The sequence below is a fragment of the Carcharhinus amblyrhynchos genome, chromosome 3 (assembly GCF_965287045.1).
Source record: "Carcharhinus amblyrhynchos chromosome 3, sCarAmb.v2.hapA, whole genome shotgun sequence".
In the NCBI taxonomy this organism is placed as follows: domain Eukaryota; kingdom Metazoa; phylum Chordata; class Chondrichthyes; order Carcharhiniformes; family Carcharhinidae; genus Carcharhinus; species Carcharhinus amblyrhynchos.
The window spans coordinates 496,666-520,514 of NC_137326.1; the positions used below are offsets into that span (position 1 = coordinate 496,666).

At 48.1% G+C, this 23,849-nt stretch overlaps 1 protein-coding gene across 1 annotated transcript in view; it reads right to left on the reverse strand.

The window, feature by feature from the left end:
* The window catches only part of rft1 (RFT1 homolog), a 140,911-nt gene extending 131,905 nt beyond the window's left edge, over positions 1–9,006 (reverse strand). Inside the window, exons 1-2 of the mRNA XM_080218590.1 lie at positions 8,830–9,006; positions 5,684–5,769 (exon numbers count right to left, since the gene is read on the reverse strand). Of these exons, the coding sequence (XP_080074716.1) occupies positions 5,684–5,769; positions 8,830–8,916 (173 nt within the window). The 5' untranslated portion in view covers positions 8,917–9,006. The remainder of the gene's footprint in view (positions 1–5,683; positions 5,770–8,829) is intronic.
* Between the last annotated feature and the right edge of the window lie 14,843 nt (positions 9,007–23,849).

Genomic DNA, 23,849 nt, shown 5'->3' on the forward strand with positions numbered 1-23,849 from the left:
TCCTACTCCTATTTCTTATGCTCTTACATTCAATAAGATCTTGGCTGATTATCTATTGCAAAGCAACTTTCCTACACTATCCTCATATTTCTTGATATTATTCGTATCCAGAAGTTCATTGCTTTCTTTGATTTGATTTGATTTATTGTCATAAAACTGTCTTCCACCCCCATATTCTTTGATTTCCTTCACCTCCAGTGCTATATCTAACTAATTCTCGAAAACATTATTTATTTTGAGCTCAACCACTTTCAGTGGTAGCGAATTCCATAGGCTCACCACTCTCTGGATGAAGAAATTTCTCGTCATCTCTGTCCTAAACAGTCTACCCCATATCCTCAGACTGTGATCCCTAGTTTGGACATCCCCACCACCGAGAACATCCTTCTTGCATCTACTCTGTCCAGTCCTCTTAGAACTTTAAGAGAATCTTTATGAGAACCCCTTCATTCTTCTGAACTAAATATAATCCTAACAACTCAATCTCTACTTATATGTCAGTCCTGCCATCCCATGAATCAAACTGGTAAACGTTCTCTGCACTCCTTCTCAAGCAAGAACATTCTTTCTCAGATAAGGAAACCAAAACAACATATAATATTCCAGGTGTGGTCTCACCAAGGCCCTGTATAACTGCAGCAAGACATCCTTGCTCCAGTTCTTGATTCCTCATGCTATGAAGGCCAAATACCATTTGCATTTTCCACTGTCCACTGCACATGCACGCTTACCTTCAGTGACTGGTGTACGAGGACACCAAGATCCTGCTGCACATTTCCTTCTCAATTTTTGGTCACTCAGATAATATTCCGCCTTTCTGTTTTTGCTACCAAAGTGGATAACCTCGCATTTATTCAAATCATACTGCAACTGCCAATCATTTGCCTACTCACTGAACTTGTCAGAATCACCCTGAAACATCTCTGCATCCTCACAGTTCACTCTCCCACCCAACTTTGTGTCAGCTGCAAATTTGGAGATATTACATTTAGTTCCCTCATCTAAATGGCAGGGCAGGCTCGAAGGGCTAGATGGCCTACTCCTGCTCCTATTTCTTATGTTCTTATGTTCTAAATCATTAATATATACTGTGAATAGCTGCGGTCCCAGCACTGAGCCCTGCAGTACCCCACTAACCACTGCCTGCCATTTAGTCCAACTCTTTGTATCCTGTCTGCCAGTCAGTTTTCTATCCATCTCAATACACTTCCCCCAATCCCACACGCTTTAATTTTACACGCTAATCTCTTACGTGGGACTTTGTCAAAAGCCTGCTGAAAGTCCAAATAAATCACTTCCACTGGCTCCCCCTCATCAATTCTATATCCTTGAAGAACTCCAGTAGATTTGTCAAGCATGATTTCCCTTTCGTAAATCCATGCTGACTCTGTCCAATCCTGTTGCTGTTTTTCTTTGATAATGGATTCTAGAATTTTCCCCACAACCAACACTATAATTCCCTCTTTACTCTCTATCTCCCTTTTTAAATAGTGGGGTTACATTGACTACCCTCGATTCTGGAGGAACTGTTCCAGAGTCTATAGAATCCTGGAAGATGATCACTAATGCATCTACAATTTCTGCAGCCACTTCTTTAAGTACTCTGGGATGTAGATTATCAGGCTCTGGGATTTATTGGCCTTCATTTATCCATCAGTTTCCCCAACACTATTTCTCTACTAATACTGATATCCTTCAGTTCCTCCCTATCATTAAACCCTGTGTCTCCCAACTTTTCTGGTATCTTATTTGTGTCCTCCTTAAAGACGATGGAACCAAAGTCTACATTCAGTTTGTCAGCCATTTTTTTATTCCCCATTATGAATTCCCCTGTAACTGAGTGTAAGGGACCTACATTTGTCTTCACCAATCATTTTCTCCTCACATACCTATGGAAACCTTTACAGTCAGTTTTTATGTTCCCCGTTACTCTCCTACTCGATTTTCCTCTTTTTAATCAATCCCTTAATCCGCCTTTGCTGAATTCTAAGCTGCTCCCAATCCTCAGCTCTGCTGTTTTCTCTGTGCAGTTTGTATGCTTCTCCCTTGTGTCGAATACTATCTCGAATTTCCAAGCAAGCCATGGTTTGGCCACATTCCCCATTTTACTTTTACCCAGACAGGCATAAACAGTAGCTGCAGTTCACCCGTGCGCTGCTTGAATGTTTGCCATTGCCAATCCACCGTCATCCCTTTAAATAACTTTTCCCAATCTATCACTGCCAACTGATGCCTCATAGCATCGTAGTTTCCTTTATTTAGATTCAGGACCCTGGTCTCAGAATCACTAACGTCACTTGGTGAAACATTCTATTATGTTATGTTCACTCATCCCCAACTAGATTACCTATGATGTCTTTCTCATTACACAGTATCCAGTCTAGAATGGCCTGATCTTTAGCTGATTCCTCAACATATTGATCCATATACACTCCAGAAATTCCCCCTCTACAGTATAATAACTAATTTGATTTGCCCAGTTTATATGCAGATTCAAATCTCCCATAATTATAGAACATAGAACATTACAGCGCAGAACAGGCCCTTCGGCCCACGATGTTGCACTGACCAGTTAAAAAAACAATGACCCTCTAACCTAACCCAATCCCTTTTCGTCCATAAACCTATCCACGGATCTCTTAAACGCCCCCAAACTAGGCGCATTTACAACTGCAGCAGGCAGGGCATTCCAATCCCTCACCACCCTCTGGGTAAAGAACCTACCCCTGACATCCGTCCTATAACTACCCCCCCTTAATTTAAAGCCATGCCCCCTCGTGCTAGCTTTCTCCATCCGAGGAAAAAGGCTATCACTGTCCACCATATCTAAACCTCTAATCATAGAACATAGAACACTACAGCACAAACAGGCCCTTCGGCCCACGAGTTGCGCCGATCACATCAACACCTACCAACCTACAGACCTATCTATAACCCTCAATCTCATTAAACCCCATGTACTCATCCAGAAGTCTTTTAAAAGACCCCAGTGAGTTCGCCTCCACCACCACTGACGGCAGCCGATTCCGTTCACTCACCACCCTCTGAGTGAAAAACTTACCCCTAACATCACTTCTGAACTTCCCTCCTTGCACCTTAAATCTGTGTCCTCTCGTAGCAACCATTTCAACCTGGGGAAATAGCCTCTGAGAGTCCACCCTATCTATTCCTCTCAACATTTTGTAAACTTCTATCAGGTCGCCTCTCAACCTTCGTCTCTCCAGGGAAAAGAGTCCCAGCTCCCTCAACCTAACTTCATAAGGCATGCCTCCCAGTCCAGGCAACATCCTTGTAAATCTCTGTACCCTCTCAATAGCTTTCTACATCTTATATGTTTCAATAAGATCCCCTCTTAGCCGCCTTCTTTCCAGCGAAAACAACCCCAAATCCCTCAGTCTCTCCTCATAGGACCTCCCCTCCATACCAGGCAACATCCTGGTAAACCTCCTCTGCACCCTCTCCAAAGCCTCCACATCCTTCCTGTAATGTGGGGACCAGAACTGCACACAGTACTCCAAGTGCGGCCGCACCAGAGTTGTGTACAGTTGCAACATGACACTGCGACTCCTAAATTCAATCCCCCTACCAATAAACGCCAAGACACCGTATGCCTTCTTAACAACCTTATCTACTTGATTCCCAACTTTCAGGGATCTATGTACACATACACCTAGATCCCTCTGTTCATCCACATAGATAAGTTTTAAGTTTAAGTTTATTTATTACTGTCACAAGTAGGCTTATATTAACAGTGCAATGAATTTACTGTGAGAATCCCCTAGTTGCCACACTCTGGTGCCTGTTCAGGTACACTGAGGGAGAATTTAGCACGGCCAATGCACCTAACCAGCGCATTTTCCAGATTGTGGGAGGAAATCGGATGCATCTCTAATTTCCTTTTTAAGTCATTACCATCATCACCACTGCAGTTCTGGGCTCTATATACAACCCCCGCTAATGTATTTGTGTTTCTTAGTTCTATCCATGTAGATTCCACATCATTGGAGCTAATATCTTTCCTTAGTATTTATTTCCTCTTTGACCAGCAATGTAACTCTGCCTTTATCTTTTTGTCTGTCCTTTCTAAATTCTGAATACCCCAGACGTTCAGTTCCTATCCCTGGCCACCCTGCAGCCATGTCTCCATAACCCTGATCCTATATCATACCTGCTTTCATCTATTTGTGCTATTAATTCATCCACTTTATTGCAAATGCTCCACACATTAAGGCACAAAGCCTTTTAAATTTGTCTTTTTAGGTTCTGCACTGTCCTGTTCACAGTTTATAGGACTTCCAAGTTTTGGGTCATCTGCAAACTTTGAACTAGATCATTAACAAATGTCAGGAAAAGCAAAGGTCCCAAAACCTACTCCTGGGGAACTCCGCTACCTTCCTCCAGCTCAAAACATTTCTGTCGACTAATACTCTCTGTTTCATATTATTCAGTAAAAAGTCTGACAACACCAGGTTTTAGTCCAACCTATTTATTTGATCATATACTCGCAAGCTTTCGGGTTAGCCCCTTCGTCAGGTGAATGGAGAGTTCTGGCCTCAGACAGAGCATATAAAGCACAGACAGTTTAGAGATTACTGATTAGAATGCGAATCCTTACACCTAACCTGCTGTTCAAGACCTGAAGTGGCTGATAATGTGAGTGGAAGGAGCACTGATCACAGTTTAAAGAGATGTGTATTATCTCCAGACAGTACAGTAAGTGAGGTTTTGCAAACCCAGGCAAGTCACGGGGGTTACAGATAGTGCGACATGAACCCAAGATCCCTGTTGAGACCGTCCTCATGTGTGCGGAACTTGGCTATCAGTCTCTGTTCAGCGACTCTGCGCTGTCGTGTGTCGTGAAGGTCGCCTTGGAGAATGCTTACCCGAAGGTCAGAGGCTGAATGCCCGTGACCACTGAAGTGTTCCCCAGCAGGAAGGGAACAGTCTTGCCTGGTGACTGTCGAGCGATGTTCATTCATCCGTTGTCGTAGCGTCTGCATGGTCTCCCCAATGTACCACGTGGCGAACACTTCAGTGGTCATGGGCATTCAGCCTCTGACCTTCGGGTAAGCATTCTCCAAGGCAGCCTTCACGACACACGACAGCACAGAGTCGCTGAACAGAGACTGATGGCCAAGTTCCGCACACATGAGGACGGTCTCAACAGGGATCTTGGGTTCATGTCGCACTATCTGTAACCCCCGTGACTTGCCTGGGTTTGCAAAACCTCACTTACTGTACTGTCTGGAGACAATACACATCTCTTTAACCTGTGATCAGTGCTCCTTCCACTCACATTGTCAGCCACTTCAGGTCTTGAACAGCAGGTTAGGTGTAAGGATTCGCATTCTAATCAGTAATCTCTAAACTGTCTGTGCTTTATATGCTCTGTCTGAGGCCAGAACTCTCCATTCACCTGATGAAGGGGCTAACCCGAAAGCTTGCGAGTATATTATCAAATAAATAGGTTGGACTAAAACCTGGTGTTGTCAGACTTTTTACTGTGTTTACACCAGTCCAACGCCAGCATACCCACATCATATTATTCAGCCAATTTTGTATCCACATTGCCTCTGTCCCTTTCATTCCCTAAATCCTTTGTTATTTAAAGCAACTGAACATCCAAGAAAAAGGTGGTGTCCAGAAGTATAAATGGAATCAACATGAAACGCCAGGCACTTACCTCACATTGACAACACCAATGGTTTCTTTTGAAACATAGCGCAGGGTATATGCATTCAGAAGAAAGGTCAGCACCCGAAACAGCACCTGGTATACAAAACAAAACACAGTCGGAATCAGTGTTAATATAAACCTACTTATGATACTAATAAATAAACATAATTAGGATCACCTCCCACATAGGGCCAACATGGTGGCACAGTGGCTAACACTGCTGCCTTGCAGTGCCAGGGACCTGGGTTTGATTCATGGCTTGGAACACTGTCTGTGTGGAGTTTGCACATTCTTCCCGTGTCTGCATGGGTTTCCTCCCACAGTCTGAAAGACATGCTGGTTAGGTGCATTGGCCATGCTAAATGCTCCCTCAGTGTCCGCCAATAGACACTGGAGTGTGGCAACTCGGGGATTTTCACAGTAACTTCATTGCAGTGTTGATGTAAGTCTACTTGTGACAATAATAAATAAACCAAAGAAAGCTTTATAATGCGATCTGTCCCACACAGGAGGGTTTGGGCATTTGGGATTGGGGGACAGGCAGGTATTTTGGGGTTTGGGGAGGGGGGTTGGGGATATTTGGGGTTTAGGGGACAGGGGGGTATTTGGGGATGGGGGTTTGGGGTGGTTGGGCATTTAGGTGTATTTAGGGGTTGGGTATTTGGATGGGGGAGTGGGGTATTAGGAGTGGGATATTTTGGAGGGTATGTAGGGGTGTTTGGGGTTGGGGATTTCAGGGTTTAGGAGGGTATTTGGGGATTGGATATTTGCGATGGGGGAGAGGTGGGTATTGGAGGCAGGGTATTTAGGGGTATTTGAGGGTTTGGTTTATAATCCAATCAGTTCCACACAGAGGCAGGTGTTGGGGAGGGGTGGGGTTTGGAGGGTATTTAGGGATACAAAGAACAAAGAAAATTACAGCACAGGAACAGGTCCTGCGGCCCGCAAAGCCTGTACTGACCATGCTGCCCGACTTAATTAAAACCTCCTACCCTTCCGGGGACCATATCCTTCTATACCTATCCTCGTCATCTGCGTGTCAAGAAGCCCCTTAAAAGTCACTATCGCATCCACTTCCACTACATCCCCCGGCAACAAGTACCAGACATCCACCATCCTCTGTGTAAAAAATCTGCCTCGTATATCTCCTTTAAACCTTGCCCCTCGCACCTTAAACCTCTGCCCCCTTGTAATTGACTCTTCCACCCTGGGAAAAAAGCTTCTGACTATCCACTCTGTCCATGCCTCTCATAAACTTGTAGACTCCTGTCAGGTCTCCCCTCACCCTCCGTCGTTCCAGTGAGAACAAACCTTCTCCAACCTCTCCTCATAGCTAATGCCTTCTATGTCAGGCAAAATCCTGGTAACTCTTTTCTGTACCCTCTCCAAAGCCTCCACATCCTTCTGGTAGTGTGGTAACCAGAATTGAACACTATATTCCAAGTGCGGCCTAACTAAGGTTCTTTAAAGCTGCAGCATGACTTGCCAATTTTTAAACCCAGTCGATGAAGGCAAGCATGCCGTAAGCCTTCCTGACTACCTTCTCCACCTGCATTGCCATTTTCAGTGACCTGTGTACCTGTACACCCAGATCCCTCTGCCTATCAATATTCTTAAGGGTTCTACCATTTACTGTATATTTCCAGCCTGTATTAGACCTTCCAAAATGCATTACCTCACATTTGTCCGGATTAAACTCCATCTACCATCTCTCCGCCCAAGTCTCCAACCAACCTATAGCCTGCTGTGTCTCTGATGATCCTCATCGTTATTCGCGAATCCACCAACCTCTGTGACGTCCGCAATCTTACTAATCAAACCAGTTACATTTTCGTTCAAAACATTTATATATATTACAAACAGTAAAGGTCCCAGCATTGATGGCTATTTGGAGGTTGGGTATTTGCGATGGAAGAGAGGCAGGTATTTGGGGTGGAATATTTAGGGATATTTGGGGGGTGGTATTTGGATATTTTGGGGATGGGGTATTAGGAGTTTAGGGGGTTATTTGGGGTATTTAGGGAGGGTTTAGTGGGTATTTGGATATTTTGGGGGTGGGGTATTGGGGATTTGGGGGGTTATTTGGAGTATGTAGAGGGAGGGTTTGGGGGTATTTGGGGTATTGGGGTTTAGGAGGTTATTGGGGTATTTAAGGGGTTGTTGGGGGTATTTAGGGGGCTGTTGGGGTATTTAAGGGCATTTAGGGAGGGTTTACTGGGTAATTGGGGGATAGGGTATTGGGGATTTGGGGGGTTATTGGGGGTATTTAGGGGGTTGTTGGGGGTATTTAGGGAGGGTTTTCTGGGTATTTTGGGGTGGGGTATTGGGGATTTAGGGGCTTATTTGGGGTTTGGGGGTTATTGGGGGGTATTTAGGAGGTTGTTGGGGTATTTAGAGGGTTGGGGGTATTTAGGGGGCTGTCGGGGGTATTTGGGGGGTTACTGGGGGTATTTGGGGGTTGTCAGGGGTATTTAGGGGGTTGTCGGGGGTATTTAGGGGGTTGTTGGGGGTATTTAGGGGGTTATTGGGGTATTTAGGGGTTTGTTGGGGTATTTAGGGAGTTATTGGGGTATTTAGGGGGTTACTGGGGTATTTAGGGAGGGGTTACTGGGGTATTTAGGGAGGGGTTACTGGGGTATTTAGGGAGGGGTTACTGGGGTATTTAGGGAGTTATTGGGGTATTTAGGGGGTTATTGGGGTATTTAGGGGGTTACTGGGGTATTTAGGGAGGGGTTACTGGGGTATTAGGGGAGGGGTTACTGCGGTATTTGGGGAGGGGTTACTGGGGTATTTGGGGAGGGGTTACTGGGGTATTTAGGGAGTTATTGGGGTATTTAGGGAGTTATTGGGTATTTAGGGAGGGGTTACTGGGGTATTTAGGGAGGGGTTACTGGGGTATTTAGGGAGTTATTGGGGTATTTAGGGGGTTATTGGGGTATTTAGGGAGGGGTTACTGGGGTATTTAGGGAGGGGTTACTGGGGTATTTAGGGAGGGGTTACTGGGGTATTTAGGGAGGGGTTACTGGGGTATTTAGGGAGGGGTTATTGGGGTATTTAGGGAGGGGTTATTGGGGTATTTAGGGAGGGGTTACTGGGGTATTTAGGGAGGGGTTATTGGGGTATTCGGGTGGTTTGTTTGCGGCCTTTCCGCACCTGCAGCCCCGCGCTGTACGAGGTCAGTCTGGCCGCGTGTCTCAGCGCCTCCTGCGGCTGTTTCGCCGCTCCGGGGCCCGGCTCCATCTCTCGGCCCAATCCTGCTCCAGGCCCCGGCTCCTGTCCCAGCCACAGCCCCAGTCCCGGGCCTGGGTCTCGGCCTCGGCCTCAGGGTGAGCCGCGCTCCGGCTGTGGGAAAGGCCGCGGCCGCCGCTTGTCCGGCCCGGGGAGAGAGAGAGAGAGAGGGCGGAGCATCAGGGACTAAACCCAGAGAGAGAGAGTACCGAGTGTGAGAGGGACTGAGTGTGAGAGGGACTGAGTGTGAACACTGAGTGTGAGAGGGACTGAGTGTGAACACTGAGTGTGAGAGGGACTGAGTGTGAACACTGAGTGTGAGAGGGACTGAGTGTGAGAGGGACTGAGTGTGAACACTGAGTGTGAGAGGGACTGAGTGTGAACACTGAGTGTGAGAGGGACTGAGTGTGAACACCGAGTGTGAGAGGGACTGAGTGTGAGAGGGACTGAGTGTGAACACTGAGTCTGAGAGGGACTGAGTGTGAACACTGAGTGTGAGAGGGACTGAGTGTGAACACTGAGTGTGAGAGGGACTGAGTGTGAGAGGGACTGAGTGTGAACACCGAGTGTGAGAGGGACTGAGTGTGAACACTGAGTGTGAGAGGGACTGAGTGTGAGAGGGACTGAGTGTGAACACCAAGTGTGAGAGGGACTGAGTGTGAGAGGGACTGAGTGTGAACACTGAGCGTGAGAGGGACTGAGTGTGAACACCGAGTGTGAGAGGGACTGAGTGTGAGAGGGACTGAGTGTGAACACTGAGTCTGAGAGGGACTGAGTGTGAACACTGAGTGTGAGAGGGACTGAGTGTGAGAGGGACTGAGTGTGAACACCGAGTGTGAGAGGGACTGAGTGTGAACACTGAGTGTGAGAGGGACTGAGTGTGAGAGGGACTGAGTGTGAACACTGAGCGTGAGAGGGACTGAGTGTGAACACCGAGTGTGAGAGGGACTGAGTGTGAGAGGGACTGAGTGTGAACACTGAGCGTGAGAGGGACTGAGTGTGAACACCGAGTGTGAGAGGGACTGAGTGTGAGAGGGACTGAGTGTGAACACTGAGCGTGAGAGGGACTGAGTGTGAACACCGAGTGTGAGAGGGACTGAGTGTGAGAGGGACTGAGTGTGAACACTGAGTCTGAGAGGGACTGAGTGTGAACACTGAGTGTGAGAGGGACTGAGTGTGAGAGGGACTGAGTGTGAACACCGAGTGTGAGAGGGACTGAGTGTGAACACTGAGTGTGAGAGGGACTGAGTGTGAGAGGGACTGAGTGTGAACACCGAGTGTGAGAGGGACTGAGTGTGAACACTGAGTGTGAGAGGGACTGAGTGTGAGAGGGACTGAGTGTGAACACTGAGTGTGAGAGGGACTGAGTGTGAGAGGGACTGAGTGTGAACACTGAGTGTGAGAGGGACTGAGTGTGAGAGGGACTGAGTGTGAACACTGAGTGTGAGAGGGACTGAGTGTGAGAGGGACTGAGTGTGAACACTGAGTGTGAGAGGGACTGAGTGTGAGAGGGACTGAGTGTGAACACTGAGTGTGAGAGGGACTGAGTGTGAACACTGAGTGTGAGAGGGACTGAGTGCGAACACTGAGCGTGAGAGGGACTGAGTGTGAGAGGGACTGAGTGTGAACACTGAGTGTGAGAGGGACTGAGTGTGAACACTGAGTGTGAGAGGGACTGAGTGTGAGAGGGACTGAGTGTGAACACTGAGTGTGAGAGGGACTGAGTGTGAGAGGGACTGAGTGTGAACACTGAGTGTGAGAGGGACTGAGTGTGAGAGGGACTGAGTGTGAACACTGAGTGTGAGAGGGACTGAGTGTGAACACTGAGTGTGAGAGGGACTGAGTGCGAACACTGAGCGTGAGAGGGACTGAGTGTGAGAGGGACTGAGTGCGAACACTGAGTGTGAGAGGGACTGAGTGTGAGAGGGACTGAGTGTGAACACCGAGTGTGAGAGGGACTGAGTGTGAACACTGAGTCTGAGAGGGACTGAGTGTGAGAGGGACTGAGTGTGAACACTGAGTGTGAGAGGGACTGAGTGTGAGAGGGACTGAGTGTGAACACTGAGTGTGAGAGGGACTGAGTGTGAACACTGAGTGTGAGAGGGACTGAGTGTGAACACCGAGTGTGAGAGGGACTGAGTGTGAACACTGAGTGTGAGAGGGACTGAGTGTGAGAGGGACTGAGTGTGAACACAGTGTGAGAGGGACTGAGTGTGAGAGGGACTGAGTGCGAACACTGAGCGTGAGAGGGACTGAGTGTGAGAGGGACTGAGTGTGAACACTGAGTGTGAGAGGGACTGAGTGTGAACACTGAGTGTGAGAGGGACTGAGTGTGAACACTGAGCGTGAGAGGGACTGAGTGTGAGAGGGACTGAGTGTGAACACTGAGTGTGAGAGGGATTGAGTGTGAGAGGGACTGAGTGTGAACACTGAGTGTGAGAGGGACTGAGTGTGAACACTGAGCGTGAGAGGGACTGAGTGTGAGAGGGACTGAGTGTGAACACTGAGTGTGAGAGGGACTGAGTGTGAGAGGGACTGAGTGTGAACACTGAGCGTGAGAGGGACTGAGTGTGAACACTGAGCGTGAGAGGGACTGAGTGTGAGAGGGACTGAGTGTGAGAGGGACTGAGTGTGAACACTGAGTATGAGAGGGACTGAGTGTGAGAGGGACTGAGTGTGAACACTGAGCGTGAGAGGGACTGAGTGTGAACACTGAGCGTGAGAGGGACTGAGTGTGAACACTGAGTGTGAGAGGGACTGAGTGTGAACACTGAGTGTGAGAGGGACTGAGTGTGAGAGGGACTGAGTGTGAACACTGAGCGTGTGAGGGACTGAGTGTGAGAGGGACTGAGTGTGAACACTGAGCGTGAGAGGGACTGAGTGTGAGAGGGACTGAGTGTGAACACTGAGCGTGAGAGGGACTGAGTGTGAACACTGAGCGTGAGAGGGACTGAGTGTGAGAGGGACTGAGTGCGAACACTGAGCGTGAGAGGGACTGAGTGTGAGAGGGACTGAGTGTGAACACTGAGCGTGTGAGGGACTGAGTGTGAGAGGGACTGAGTGTGAACACTGAGCGTGAGAGGGACTGAGTGTGAGAGGGACTGAGTGTGAACACTGAGTATGAGAGGGACTGAGTGTGAACACTGAGTGTGAGAGGGACTGAGTGTGAACACTGAGTGTGAGAGGGACTGAGTGTGAACACTGAGTGTGAGAGGGACTGAGTGTGAACACTGAGTGTGAGAGGGACTGAGTGTGAGAGGGACTGAGTGTGAACACTGAGCGTGTGAGGGACTGAGTGTGAGAGGGACTGAGTGTGAACACTGAGTGTGAGAGGGACTGAGTGTGAGAGGGACTGAGTGTGAACACTGAGCGTGAGAGGGACTGAGTGTGAACACTGAGCGTGTGAGGGACTGAGTGTGAGAGGGACTGAGTGTGAACACTGAGCATGAGAGGGACTGAGTGTGAGAGGAACTGAGTGTGAACACTGAGCGTGAGAGGGACTGAGTGTGAGAGGGACTGAGTGTGAACACTGAGTGTGAGAGGGACTGAGTGTGAACACTGAGCGTGAGAGGGACTGAGTGTGAACACTGAGCGTGAGAGGGACTGAGTGTGAACACTGAGCATGTGGGGGACTGAGTGTGAACACTGAGCGTGAGAGGGACTGAGTGTGAGAGGGACTGAGTGTGAACACTGAGTGTGAGAGGGACTGAGTGTGATCACTGAGTGTGAGAGGGACTGAGTGTGAACACTGAGTGTGAGAGGGACTGAGTGTGAACACTGAGTGTGAGAGGGACTGAGTGTGAGAGGGACTGAGTGTGAGAGGGACTGAGTGTGAACACTGAGCGTGTGAGGGACTGAGTGTGAGACGGACTGAGTGTGAACACTGAGCGTGTGAGGGACTGAGTGTGAGACGGACTGAGTGTGAACACTGAGCGTGAGAGGGACTGAGTGTGAGAGGGACTGAGTGTGAACACTGAGCGTGAGAGGGACTGAGTGTGAACACTGAGCGTGTGAGGGACTGAGTGTGAGAGGGACTGAGTGTGAACACTGAGCATGAGAGGGACTGAGTGTGAGAGGGACTGAGTGTGAACACTGAGTGTGAGAGGGACTGAGTGTGAACACTGAGCGTGAGAGGGACTGAGTGTGAGAGGGACTGAGTGTGAACACTGAGCGTGAGAGGGACTGAGCGTGAGAGGGACTGAGTGTGAACACTGAGCATGTGGGGGACTGAGTGTGAACACTGAGCGTGAGAGGGACTGTGCGTGAGAGGGACTGTGCGTGAGAGGGACTGTGCGTGAGAGGGACTCTGCGTGAGAGGGACTGAGTGTGAACACTGAGTGTGAGAGGGACTGAGTGTGAACACTGAGCGTGAGAGGGACTGAGTGTGAGAGGGACTGAGTGTGAACACTGAGCGTGAGAGGGACTGAGTGTGAGAGGGACTGAGTGTGAACACTGAGCGTGAGAGGGACTGAGTGTGAGAGGGACTGAGTGTGAACACTGAGCGTGAGAGGGACTGAGCGTGAGAGGGACTGTGCGTGAGAGGGACTGTGCGTGAGAGGGACTGTGCGTGAGAGGGACTGTGCGTGAGAGGGACTGTGCGTGAGAGGGACTGAGTGTGAGAGGGACTGAGTGTGAACACTGAGCGTGAGAGGGACTGAGTGTGAGAGGGACTGAGTGTGAACACTGAGTGTGAACACTGAGTGTGAGAGGGACTGAGTGTGAACACTGAGTGTGAGAGGGACTGAGTGTGAACACTGAGTGTGAGAGGGACTGAGTGTGAACACTGAGCGTGAGAGGGACTGAGCGTGAGAGGGACTGAGCGTGAGAGGGACTGAGCGTGAGAGGGACTGAGCGTGAGAGGGACTGAGTGTGAGAGGGACTGAGTGTGAACACTGAGTGTGAGAGGGACTGAGTGTGAACACTTTGTGTGAGAGGGACTGAGTGTGAACATTGAGTGTGAGAGGGGCTGAGTGTGAACACTGAGTGTGAGAGGGACTGAGTGTGAACACTGAGTTTGAGAGGAACTGAGTGTGAGGAATGAGTGTGAACACAGTGTGAGAGGGACTGAGTGTGAACACTGAGTGTGAGAGGGACTGAGTGTGAACACTGAGTGTGAGAGGGACTGAGTGTGAGGAATGAGTGTGAGGAATGAGTGTGAGGAATGAGTGTGAGAGGAACTGAGTGTGAGGAATGAGTGTGAACACTGAGTGTGAGAGGGACTGAGTGTGAGGAATGAGTGTGAACACTGAGTGTCAGAGGGACTGAGTGTGAGGAATGAGTGTGAGAGGAACAGTGAAAAGTATTATTTCTTGCGCGCTTTGCAGACAAAGCATACTGTTCATAGAGAAGGAAACAAGAGAGTGCAGAATGTAGTGTTATTGTCATAGCTCAGTTGGAGAGAAAGATCAACTTAATATAAAATAGATCCATTCAAAAGTCTGATGGCAACAGGAAAGAAGCTGTTCTTAAGTCAGTCAGCACTTGATCTCAAGCTTTTGTATCTTTTTCCCAATGGAAGAAGGTGGAAAAGAGATTGTCCAGCGTGGGTGAGGTCCTTAATTATACCGGCTGCTTTTCAGAGGCAGCGGGAAGTGTAGACAGAGTCAATGGATGGGAGGCTGGTTTGAGTGATGGACTGGGCTTCATTCATAACCCTTTGTACTTTTTTGTGATCTTGGGCAGAGCAGGAGCCCATACCAAGCTCTGATACAACCAGAAAGAATGCTTTCTATGGTGCATCTGTAAAAGTTGGTGAGGATCATAGCGGACATGCCAAATTTCCTCAGTCTCTGAGAAAGTAGAGGCTTTGGTGAGTTTTCTTAACTATAACATCAGTGTGGGGGGACCAGGACAGGTCGTTGGTGATCTGGACACCCAGAATCTGACATTTTCACTTCATCACTATTGATGGAGACAGGGACATGTCGTCCACTACACTTCCTATAACATAGAATCATAGAAAGATAGGAAAAAGGTGCAGGAGTAGCCATTTGGCCCTTCCCCTTTGAGCCTGCACCACCATTCAATATGATCGTGTACTTTCAGTATCCCACTCTCGCTTTCTCTCCATATCCCTTGATCCTTTTAGCCACAAGGGCCACATCCAGCTTCCTCTTGAACATATCTAACCAATTGGCCCCAACAGCTTTCTGTGGGAGAGAATTCCACAGGTTCCCAACTCTCTGAGTGAAGAAGTTCTTCCTCATCTCAATCCTGAATGGCTTACCCCTTATTTTTTGACTGTAACCCCTAATTCTGCACTTCCCCAACATCAGGAACATTCTTCCCGCATCTCGCCTGTCCAGCCCCACCAGGATTTTTGTTTCAATGAGATCCCCTCTCGTTCTTCTAAATTCCAGTGAGTACAAGACCAGTCAATCCAGTTTCTCTTCATATGTCAGTCCTGTCATTGTAGGAATCATTCTGGTGAACCTTTGCTGGACTCCTTCAATAGCGAGAATGTCCTCCCTCAGACTAGGAGACCAAAATATTCAAGGCGAGGCCTCACCAAGTCCCTGTGTAACTGGAACCAGACATCCCTGCTCTATATTCAAATCCTCTTGCTATGAAGGTCACCATGCTATTAGCTTTCCTCATCGCCTGCTGTACCTGCATGCCCACCTTCAGCGACTGTTCCACCATCATACCCAGGTCACGTTACACTTCCCCTTTTCCTAAACTGCCACCATTCAGATAATAATCTTCCTTCCTGTTTTTGCCACTAAAGTGGATAACCTCACATTTATCCACATTATATTACATTTGCTAAGTATTTACCCACTCAGCCAGCCTGTCCAAATCACCCTGCAGCCTCTTAGCATCCTCCTCACAGCACACACTGCCACCCAGCTTAACGTCATCTACAAATTTGAAGATATTGCATTCAGTTCCTTCCTCCAAATCATTAATGTACATTGTGAATAGTGAGGGTCCCACACTGAGCCCTGCAGTATCCCACTATTCACTGCCTGCCACTCTGAAAAGGACCGTTTATTCCCATTCCCTGCTTCCTGTCTGCTAACCAGTTCTCTATCCACTTCAGTACATTACCCCCAATACCCTGAGCTTTAACTTTGTGAACAAATCTCTTCAGAAAATCATAGAATCATAGAACCCCTACAGTGCAGAAGGAGGTCATTCGGCCCATCGAGCCTGCACTGACCACAATCCCACCCAGGCTCTATTCCCGTAACCCCACATGTATTAATACTCAGGTTAATTGAGCATGGTCAATCAACCTAAGCCACACATCTTTGGATTATGTGAGGAAACCGGAGCACTCGGAGGAGACCCACACAGACACAGGGAGAATGTGCAAACTCCACACAGACAGTGACCTGAGGCTGGATTGAAACCTGGTGCTGTGAGGCAACAATGCTAACCACTATGCCACCGTGCCACCCCATGTGTGGGCCCCTTGTCAATAGTCTTTTGGGAGTCCAGCTACACAACATCCACTGGTTTACCCTTGTCCACTCTACTGTACATGTACAAAAATTTCCATAAGATTTGTCAAGCACGATTTTAGTGAATTCATGCTGACTTAGAACATAGAACATTACAGCGCGGAACAGGCCCTTCGGCCCACAATGTTGCGCCGACCAGTCTTATTTTTAAAAAAAAACATTGACCCACTAATCTAAACCAATCCCTTTTCGTCCATAAACCTATCCACCAATCTCTTAAATGCCCCCAAACTAGGCGCATTTACAACTGCAGCAGGCAGGGCATTCCAGTCCCTCACCACCCTCTGGGTAAAGAACCTGCCCCTGACATCCGTCCTATAACTACCCCCCCTTAATTTAAAGCCATGCCCCCTCGTGCTAGCTTTCTCCATCCGAGGAAAAAGGCTATCACTATCCACCCTATCTAAACCTCTAATCATCTTATATGTTTCTATAAGATCCCCTCTTAGCCGCCTTCTTTCCAGTGAAAACAACCCCAAATCCCTCAGTCTCTCCTCATAGGACCTCCCCTGCATACCAGGCAACATCCTGGTAAACCTCCTCTGCACCCTCTCCAAAGCCTCCACATCCTTCCTGTAATGTGGGGACCAGAACTGCACACAATACTCCAAGTGCGGCCGCACCAGAGTTGTGTACAGTTGCAACATGACGCTGCGACTCCTAAATTCAATCCCCCTACCAATAAACGCCAAGACACCGTACGCCTTCTTAACAACCTTGGACCGATCCTGTCACCCCTTTCCAAATGTTCAGTTATTACATCCTTAATAATTGACTCCAGCGTTTTCCCCATCGCCAACATCAGGCTAACTGGTCTATCATTCCCCATTTGCTCTCTCCTTTTTTAAAAAGTGGGATTACGTTAGCTACCCTCCAATCCACTGGAACTTTTCCAGAGTCTATAGAATGCTAAAAATGATTACCAATGCATCCACTATTTCTAGGGTCACTTCCTTGAGTACTCTGGGATGCAGAGCATCAGGCCCTGGAGACTTATCAGGTTTTAATCCCAGCAATTTCACCAATATAAGTTCCTGCTAATAATGATTTTCTTCAGTTCCTCCTTCATAAGAACATAAGAACATAAGAAATAGGAGCAGGAGTAGGCCATCTAGCCCTTCGAGCCTGCCCCGCCATTCAATAAGATCATGGCTGATCTGTTGTGGCTCAGTTCCACTTTCCCGCCCTCTCCCCATAACCCTTAATCCCCTCTCTTATCAAGAACCCATCAACCCGCTTCTTAAAAATATTTAGCGAGGCAGCCTCCACCACTTCAACGGGCAGAGAATTCCAGAGATTCACCACCCTTTGAGTGAAGAAGTTCCTCCTCAACTCCGTTCTAAACCGCCTCCCCTTTATCTTGAGGCTGTGCCCCCTAGTCCTACTGTCTTTTCTGAGCGGGAAGAGTCTCTCCACCTCTATCCTATCCATCCCATTCATCATCTTATACGTCTCAATGAGATCTCCCCTCATTCTTCTAAACTCTTAACGAGTACAAGCCTAGTTTATTCAGCCTCTCCTCATAGCTCAACCCCCTCAACTCCGGTATCAGCCTAGTAAACCTCCTCTGCACTCCCTCCAGGGCCAAAATATCCTTGCGCAGGTGCGATGCCCAAAACTGCACACAGTACTCCAGCTGCGGCCTCACCAATGCCCTATACAGCTGCAGCAAGACCTCCCTACTTTTATATTCAATCCCCCTCGCTATGAAGGCCAGCATCCCATTCGCCTTCCTGACCACCTGCTGCACCTGCAGGCTGGGTTTTTGCGACTCATGCACAAGGACCCCGAGGTCCCTCTGCACCATCGCCTGCTGCAGTTTTTCACCACGTAAGTAATAGTCCTTCCTACCATTATTTCTACCAAAGTGGACCACCTCACACTTGCCAACATTAAATTCCATTTGCCATTTCCTGGCCCATTCGCCCAGCCTATCTAGATCCTTCTGCAGACTCTCCACACCCTCCGCACAATTTGCCTTTCCCCCAATCTTGGTGTCATCAGCAAATTTCGACACCCTGCACTCGGTTCCCTCCTCCAGATCATCTATATAAATGGTAAATAGCTGAGGCCCCAGCACCAACCCCTGGGGCACCCCACTAGTCACCAACCGCCAATCCGAATAGCACCCATTGACCCCCACTCTCTGCCTCCTATTTGACAACCAATCCTCTATCCACGCTAACACCCTACCCCCAACTCCATGTCCCCTGACCTTCTGCAATAACCTCTTGTGAGGTACCTTGTCAATAAGAACATAAGAACATAAGAAATAGGAGCAGAAGTAGGCCATCTGGCCCTTCGAGCCTGCCCCGCCATTCAATAAGATCATGGCTGATCTGTCGTGGCTCAGTTCCACTTTCCCGCCCTCTCCCCATAACCCTTAATCCCTTCTCTTATCAAAAACCCATCAACCCGCTTCTTAAAAATATTTAGCGAGGCAGCCTCCACCACTTCAACGGGCAGAGAATTCCAGAGATTCACCACCCTTTGAGTGAAGAAGTTCCTCCTCAACTCCGTTCTGAACCGCCCCCCCTTTATCTTGAGGCTGTGCCCCCTAGTCCTACTGTCTTTTTTGAGCGGGAAGAGTCTTTCCACCTCTATCCTATCCATCCCATTCATCATCTTATACGTCTCAATGAGATCTCCCCTCATTCTTCTAAACTCTAACGAGTACAAGCCTAGTTTATTCAGCCTCTCCTCATAGCTCAACCCCCTCAACTCCGGTATCAGCCTAGTAAACCTCCTCTGCACTCCCTCCAAGGCCAAAATATCCTTGCGCAGGAATGGGACGCCTTCTGAAAATCCAGAAAGACCACATCCACCGGCTCTCCTCTATCCACTGCCCTAGACACATCCTCATAGAACTCCAGTAAATTTGTCAGACACGACTTCCCTTTAATGAAACCGTGTTGCGTCCGCCCTATCAAGCAATTCCCTTCAAGATGCCTCGCAATTTCCTGCTTAATGACGGATTCTAACATTTTACCTACCACAGACGTTAAACTAACAGGCCTATAATTCCCCGCCTTTTGCCTGGCACCCTTCTTAAACAACGGCGTAACATTAGCCGTTTTCCAATCTTCCGGCACTTCCCCGGAATCCAGCGACGTCTGGAAAATAACCACCAAGGCATCCACTATCACCTCCGCCATTTCTTTCAGAACCCTCGGATGCATTCCATCCGGTCCTGGGGACTTGTCCACAATCAGCCCCTCCAGTCTGTCGAGCACCACCTCTCTAGTAACAGTAATGTCATTAAGGCCCTCCATTCCTACCACCTTTCCATCGCTAACACCCGGCAAATTATTCACGTCCTCTTCCGTGAAGACAGAAACAAAAAAGTTATTCAAGACCTTAGCCATATCCCCATCCCCTACCACTAGCTCCCCTTTCTCATTCTCTAAAGGACCAACGTTCACCCTAGCCAGCCTCTTCCTTTTTATATATTTATAAAAACTCTTGCTATCCTTTTTTATATTAAGTGCTAGCCCAGCTTCATAGCTTCTCCTACCCTCCTTTATCAACTTCTTTGTCAATCTTTGTTGACATTTAAACCTTTCCCAATCCTCTTCTCGCCCAGTGCTCTTAGCTACTCTAAATTCCTCCGCTTTTAATTTAACACTTTCCTTCACCTCCTTCGTTATCCACGGCTTATTACTTCTCTTCCTACTGTCCTTTTTAACCATCGGAATAAATTTCTGCTGAGCACCAAGAAAGATCTCCTTAAAGATCCTCCACTGCTCCTCAGCAGACCTACCTTCCAACGCGCTCCCCCAGTCCACATTCGCCAATTCTTCTCTCATCCTACCATACTCCCCTCTATTCAAACAAAGGACGCGTGTCCGGGAACCCACTTTCTCCTCCTCCATCTGCAACAGAAACTCCACCATACAATGATCACTCTCCCCAAGAGGATCCTTCACCGCAAGGTCCCTAATTCTACCCGCCTCATTACATAGCACCAGATCCAAGATAGCTCGCTCCCTCGTCAGCTCCAACACACACTGTTCAAGGAAATTATCCCGGCAGCATTCCAAGAACTCCTCCTCGAGCCCACCTCGTCCAACATGGGTCGACCAATCAATAAGCAGATTGAAATCCCCCATAACTATGGCCGTCCCATTCCTGCACGCCGCACTTATTTGCGCGTTAACAGCCCGCCCCACCTCCAGATCATTATTCGGGGGCCTATAGACGACACCCACCAGCGTCTTCCTCCCTTTGCTGTTCCTAATCTCCACCCACAACGATTCCACGTTCTGCTCTTTGGCTCCGATATCATCCCTTGCTACCACCTTGATACTATCCTTAATCAGCAGAGCTACGCCACCCCCTCTTTCCTCCTGCCTATCCTTCCTAAACACTTGATAGCCCTGTACATTCATCTCCCAGTCCCTGTCACCTTGCAGCCACGTCTCTGTAATGGCCACCAGATCGTATCCATTTGTGTCGATCTGCGCCACCAGCTCATCCACTTTATTCTGAATGCTTCGTGCATTCAGATAAAGCGCTTTCATCCCAGCCTTCACCTGGACCCTATTTGCCGTAACGCCACCAATTGGGACATCCTTGGCCTCTTCCCTTACCTGTACCCTATCCTTAACTTTAGACCTCGTAGCGTCACCTACCCTCGCACCCTCCCCCCCCTAATTAGTTTAAAGCCCTGTCTACAGTCCTCTTTACTCGATTCGCCAACACTCTGGTCCCAGCACGATTCAGACCAACCCCATCCCGCCCGAACAAGTCCCACCTACCCCAATACTGGTGCCAATGCCCCATAAATTCGAACCCATTCCTCCCACACCAATCCCTGAGCCACCCATTCACTTCCTTTATCCTGTCAACCCTACGCCCGTCTGCACTCAGTTCAGGCAGTAGCCCAGAGACGACCACCTTGTCGGTTCTACTTTTTAATTCCATTCCCAGCTTCTCATACTCCCTCCCCAGATCCTCAGTCCGCACTTTGCCTACGTCGCCGGCACCCACATGTACTACAACGACCGGGTTCTCACCCTCCCACTCCAGGTTCCTCTGCAGCCCAGCTGTGTCATCCTGTACCCGAGCACCAGGCAGACAACACACCCTTCTGTGCATGCTAGACCCTCTGTTCCCTAGTATTTCTGGAAAGTTTGTGTCCCCCTGAGCGAAGACAGATCTAAAGTATTTGTTCAGCTGGTCTACCATCTCTTTGTTGCCCATTTTGAAATCACCTGATTCTAACTGTGAGGGACCTACATTAATCTTCCCCAGTCTTTTTCTCTTCACATATCCACAGAAGCTTTTGCAGTCAGTTTTTGTTTTCTGCAAGCTTACTCTTGAATTCTATTTTGTCTTCTGAATTAAATCCTTTGTCCTCCTTTGCTGATTTTTAAATTGCTCCCAGTCCTCAAGTTTGCTACTTTTTCAGGCCAATTTATAAGTCTCCTGCTTCATTGTTGGAGACACTTCCTGCACACATGCTGACCCAAGGGACTGGAACTGACCCCTTCCTCAAAAACAATGATCAACTTAGTAAGAAATGATCTTCCCATAACAAAACCATTCCGACTATCCCTCATCAACCTGTGCCGTGCTAAGTGATGGTCTATCCTGTCTCTCAGTCTTGTTCCATCTGCCACATATCGGCCCATTTGACCATTCTGTCTATATCTTCTTGTTGACAAGAAACTCAGCCTCGCTGTTAACCAGCTGTCCAATCTTTATGTCATCTCCAAATTTACTAATCCTACACCCCATATAGTCATTAATGTCATTTACATCAATGATGAATAACAGGCAGCCCAACACAGATCCCTGTGATATGGCACTGACACTGACTTTCAGTCACTAAAGCAGTCTCATCATCCTCTGTCTCCTACAACTGATGTGGAGATGCTGGGGTTGGACTGGGGTAAATACAGTAAGAAGTCTTACAACACCGGTTAAAGTAAAATGAACCTGTTGGGCTTTAACCTGGTGTTGTGAGACTTCTTACTGTGTCCTACAACTGAGCCAATTTGAAATCCACTTTATCAAATTACTGTGTATCCCATGTGCATTTACCTTCTTTACAAGTCTCCCATAATGGACCTTGTCAAAAGTCTCCCATGTAGGACCTTTGCTGAAATCCAAGTAATTAAATGCAAATAAACTACACCGACTGAACTACTCTCCTCTATGCACCTGGTCACCTCTCAGAAAATTCAATCAAATTTGTTAGGCGTGATGTCCCTCTGACGAAGCCATGCTGACTATCCCTGATCAAGTTTTGTCTTTCCAACTGGAGATAGATGCTTTCCTTCTCTAATAGTTTCCTATCACTGACATGAGACTCACAAGTCTGCAGGTCCCTGGTTTATCTCTACAACCCTCCTTAAATAGAGGAACCACTTCAGCTGTTCTCCAGTTGTCTGGCACCTCCCCCATGAGACGCTGAGCAGAAATGGATAGCCAAGTTCCGCATACATGAGGACGGCCTCAACCACAATCCCAACCTCAACCACGCCTCAACCAGCATCTTGGGTTCATGTCACACTATCTGTAACCCCCATGACTTGCCTGGGCTTGCAAAATCTCACTAACTGTCCTGTCTGGAGTCAATCCACATCTCTTTAACCCGTGCTTAACACTCTCTCCACTCACATTGTCTGTACCTTTAAGACTTGATGACCTATAAAGACTCGCACTCCAACATTTATTTTGTAAATTGAGTTTGTGTCTTTATATGCCCTGTTTGTGAACAAAACTCCCACTTACCTGACGAAGGAGCAGGGCTCCGAAAGCTAGTGGCTTTTGCTATCAAATAAACCTGGTTGGACTTTAACCTGGTGTTGTGAAACTTCTTACTGTGTTTACCCGAGTCCAACACCGGCATCTCCACAGCATGTCCTCCCCCGTGGCCAGATGGGAAGAGAAAATTTGGGTCAGTGCCCCTGCAATCTCCTCCCTTGCCTCCCACAGCAGCCGAGGGCACAATTCACCTGGACCTGAAGATTTATCCGCTTTTACGGCTGTCAAAACCTCCAACACCTTGTCCTTCCAATGTCAATTTGCTCAAGAACGTCACAGTTTCTCTCCCTGAATTCCAGACCATTATCCTCATTCTCTTGGGTGAAGATGGATGTGAAGGTATTCATCCAAAACTCTCCCAGTGTCCTCCAGCTCCACCCACAGATTGCCCCCTTAGTCCCGAATGGACCCTCCTCTTTCCCTGGTTATTCTCCTCCCATTGCAGAATGTCTTGGGATTTTCCCTACTTTTACCAGCTGAAGCTTTCTCATATCCCCTCTTTGCATTTCTAATTGTTTTCTGAAGCTCCACCCTGCACACTTTCTATACCCAATGCTTCCACTGATTTGCTCCCCTTGTACATTTTTAAAAATCTTTTTTTATCTTCTAATTTATCCTGAATACCTCTGGTCATCCGTGGTTGTCCGGAATTGTTATTCCTACCTATCACCCGAGAGAGAACGTGCTGTGCTTGCACTTTTCCCATTT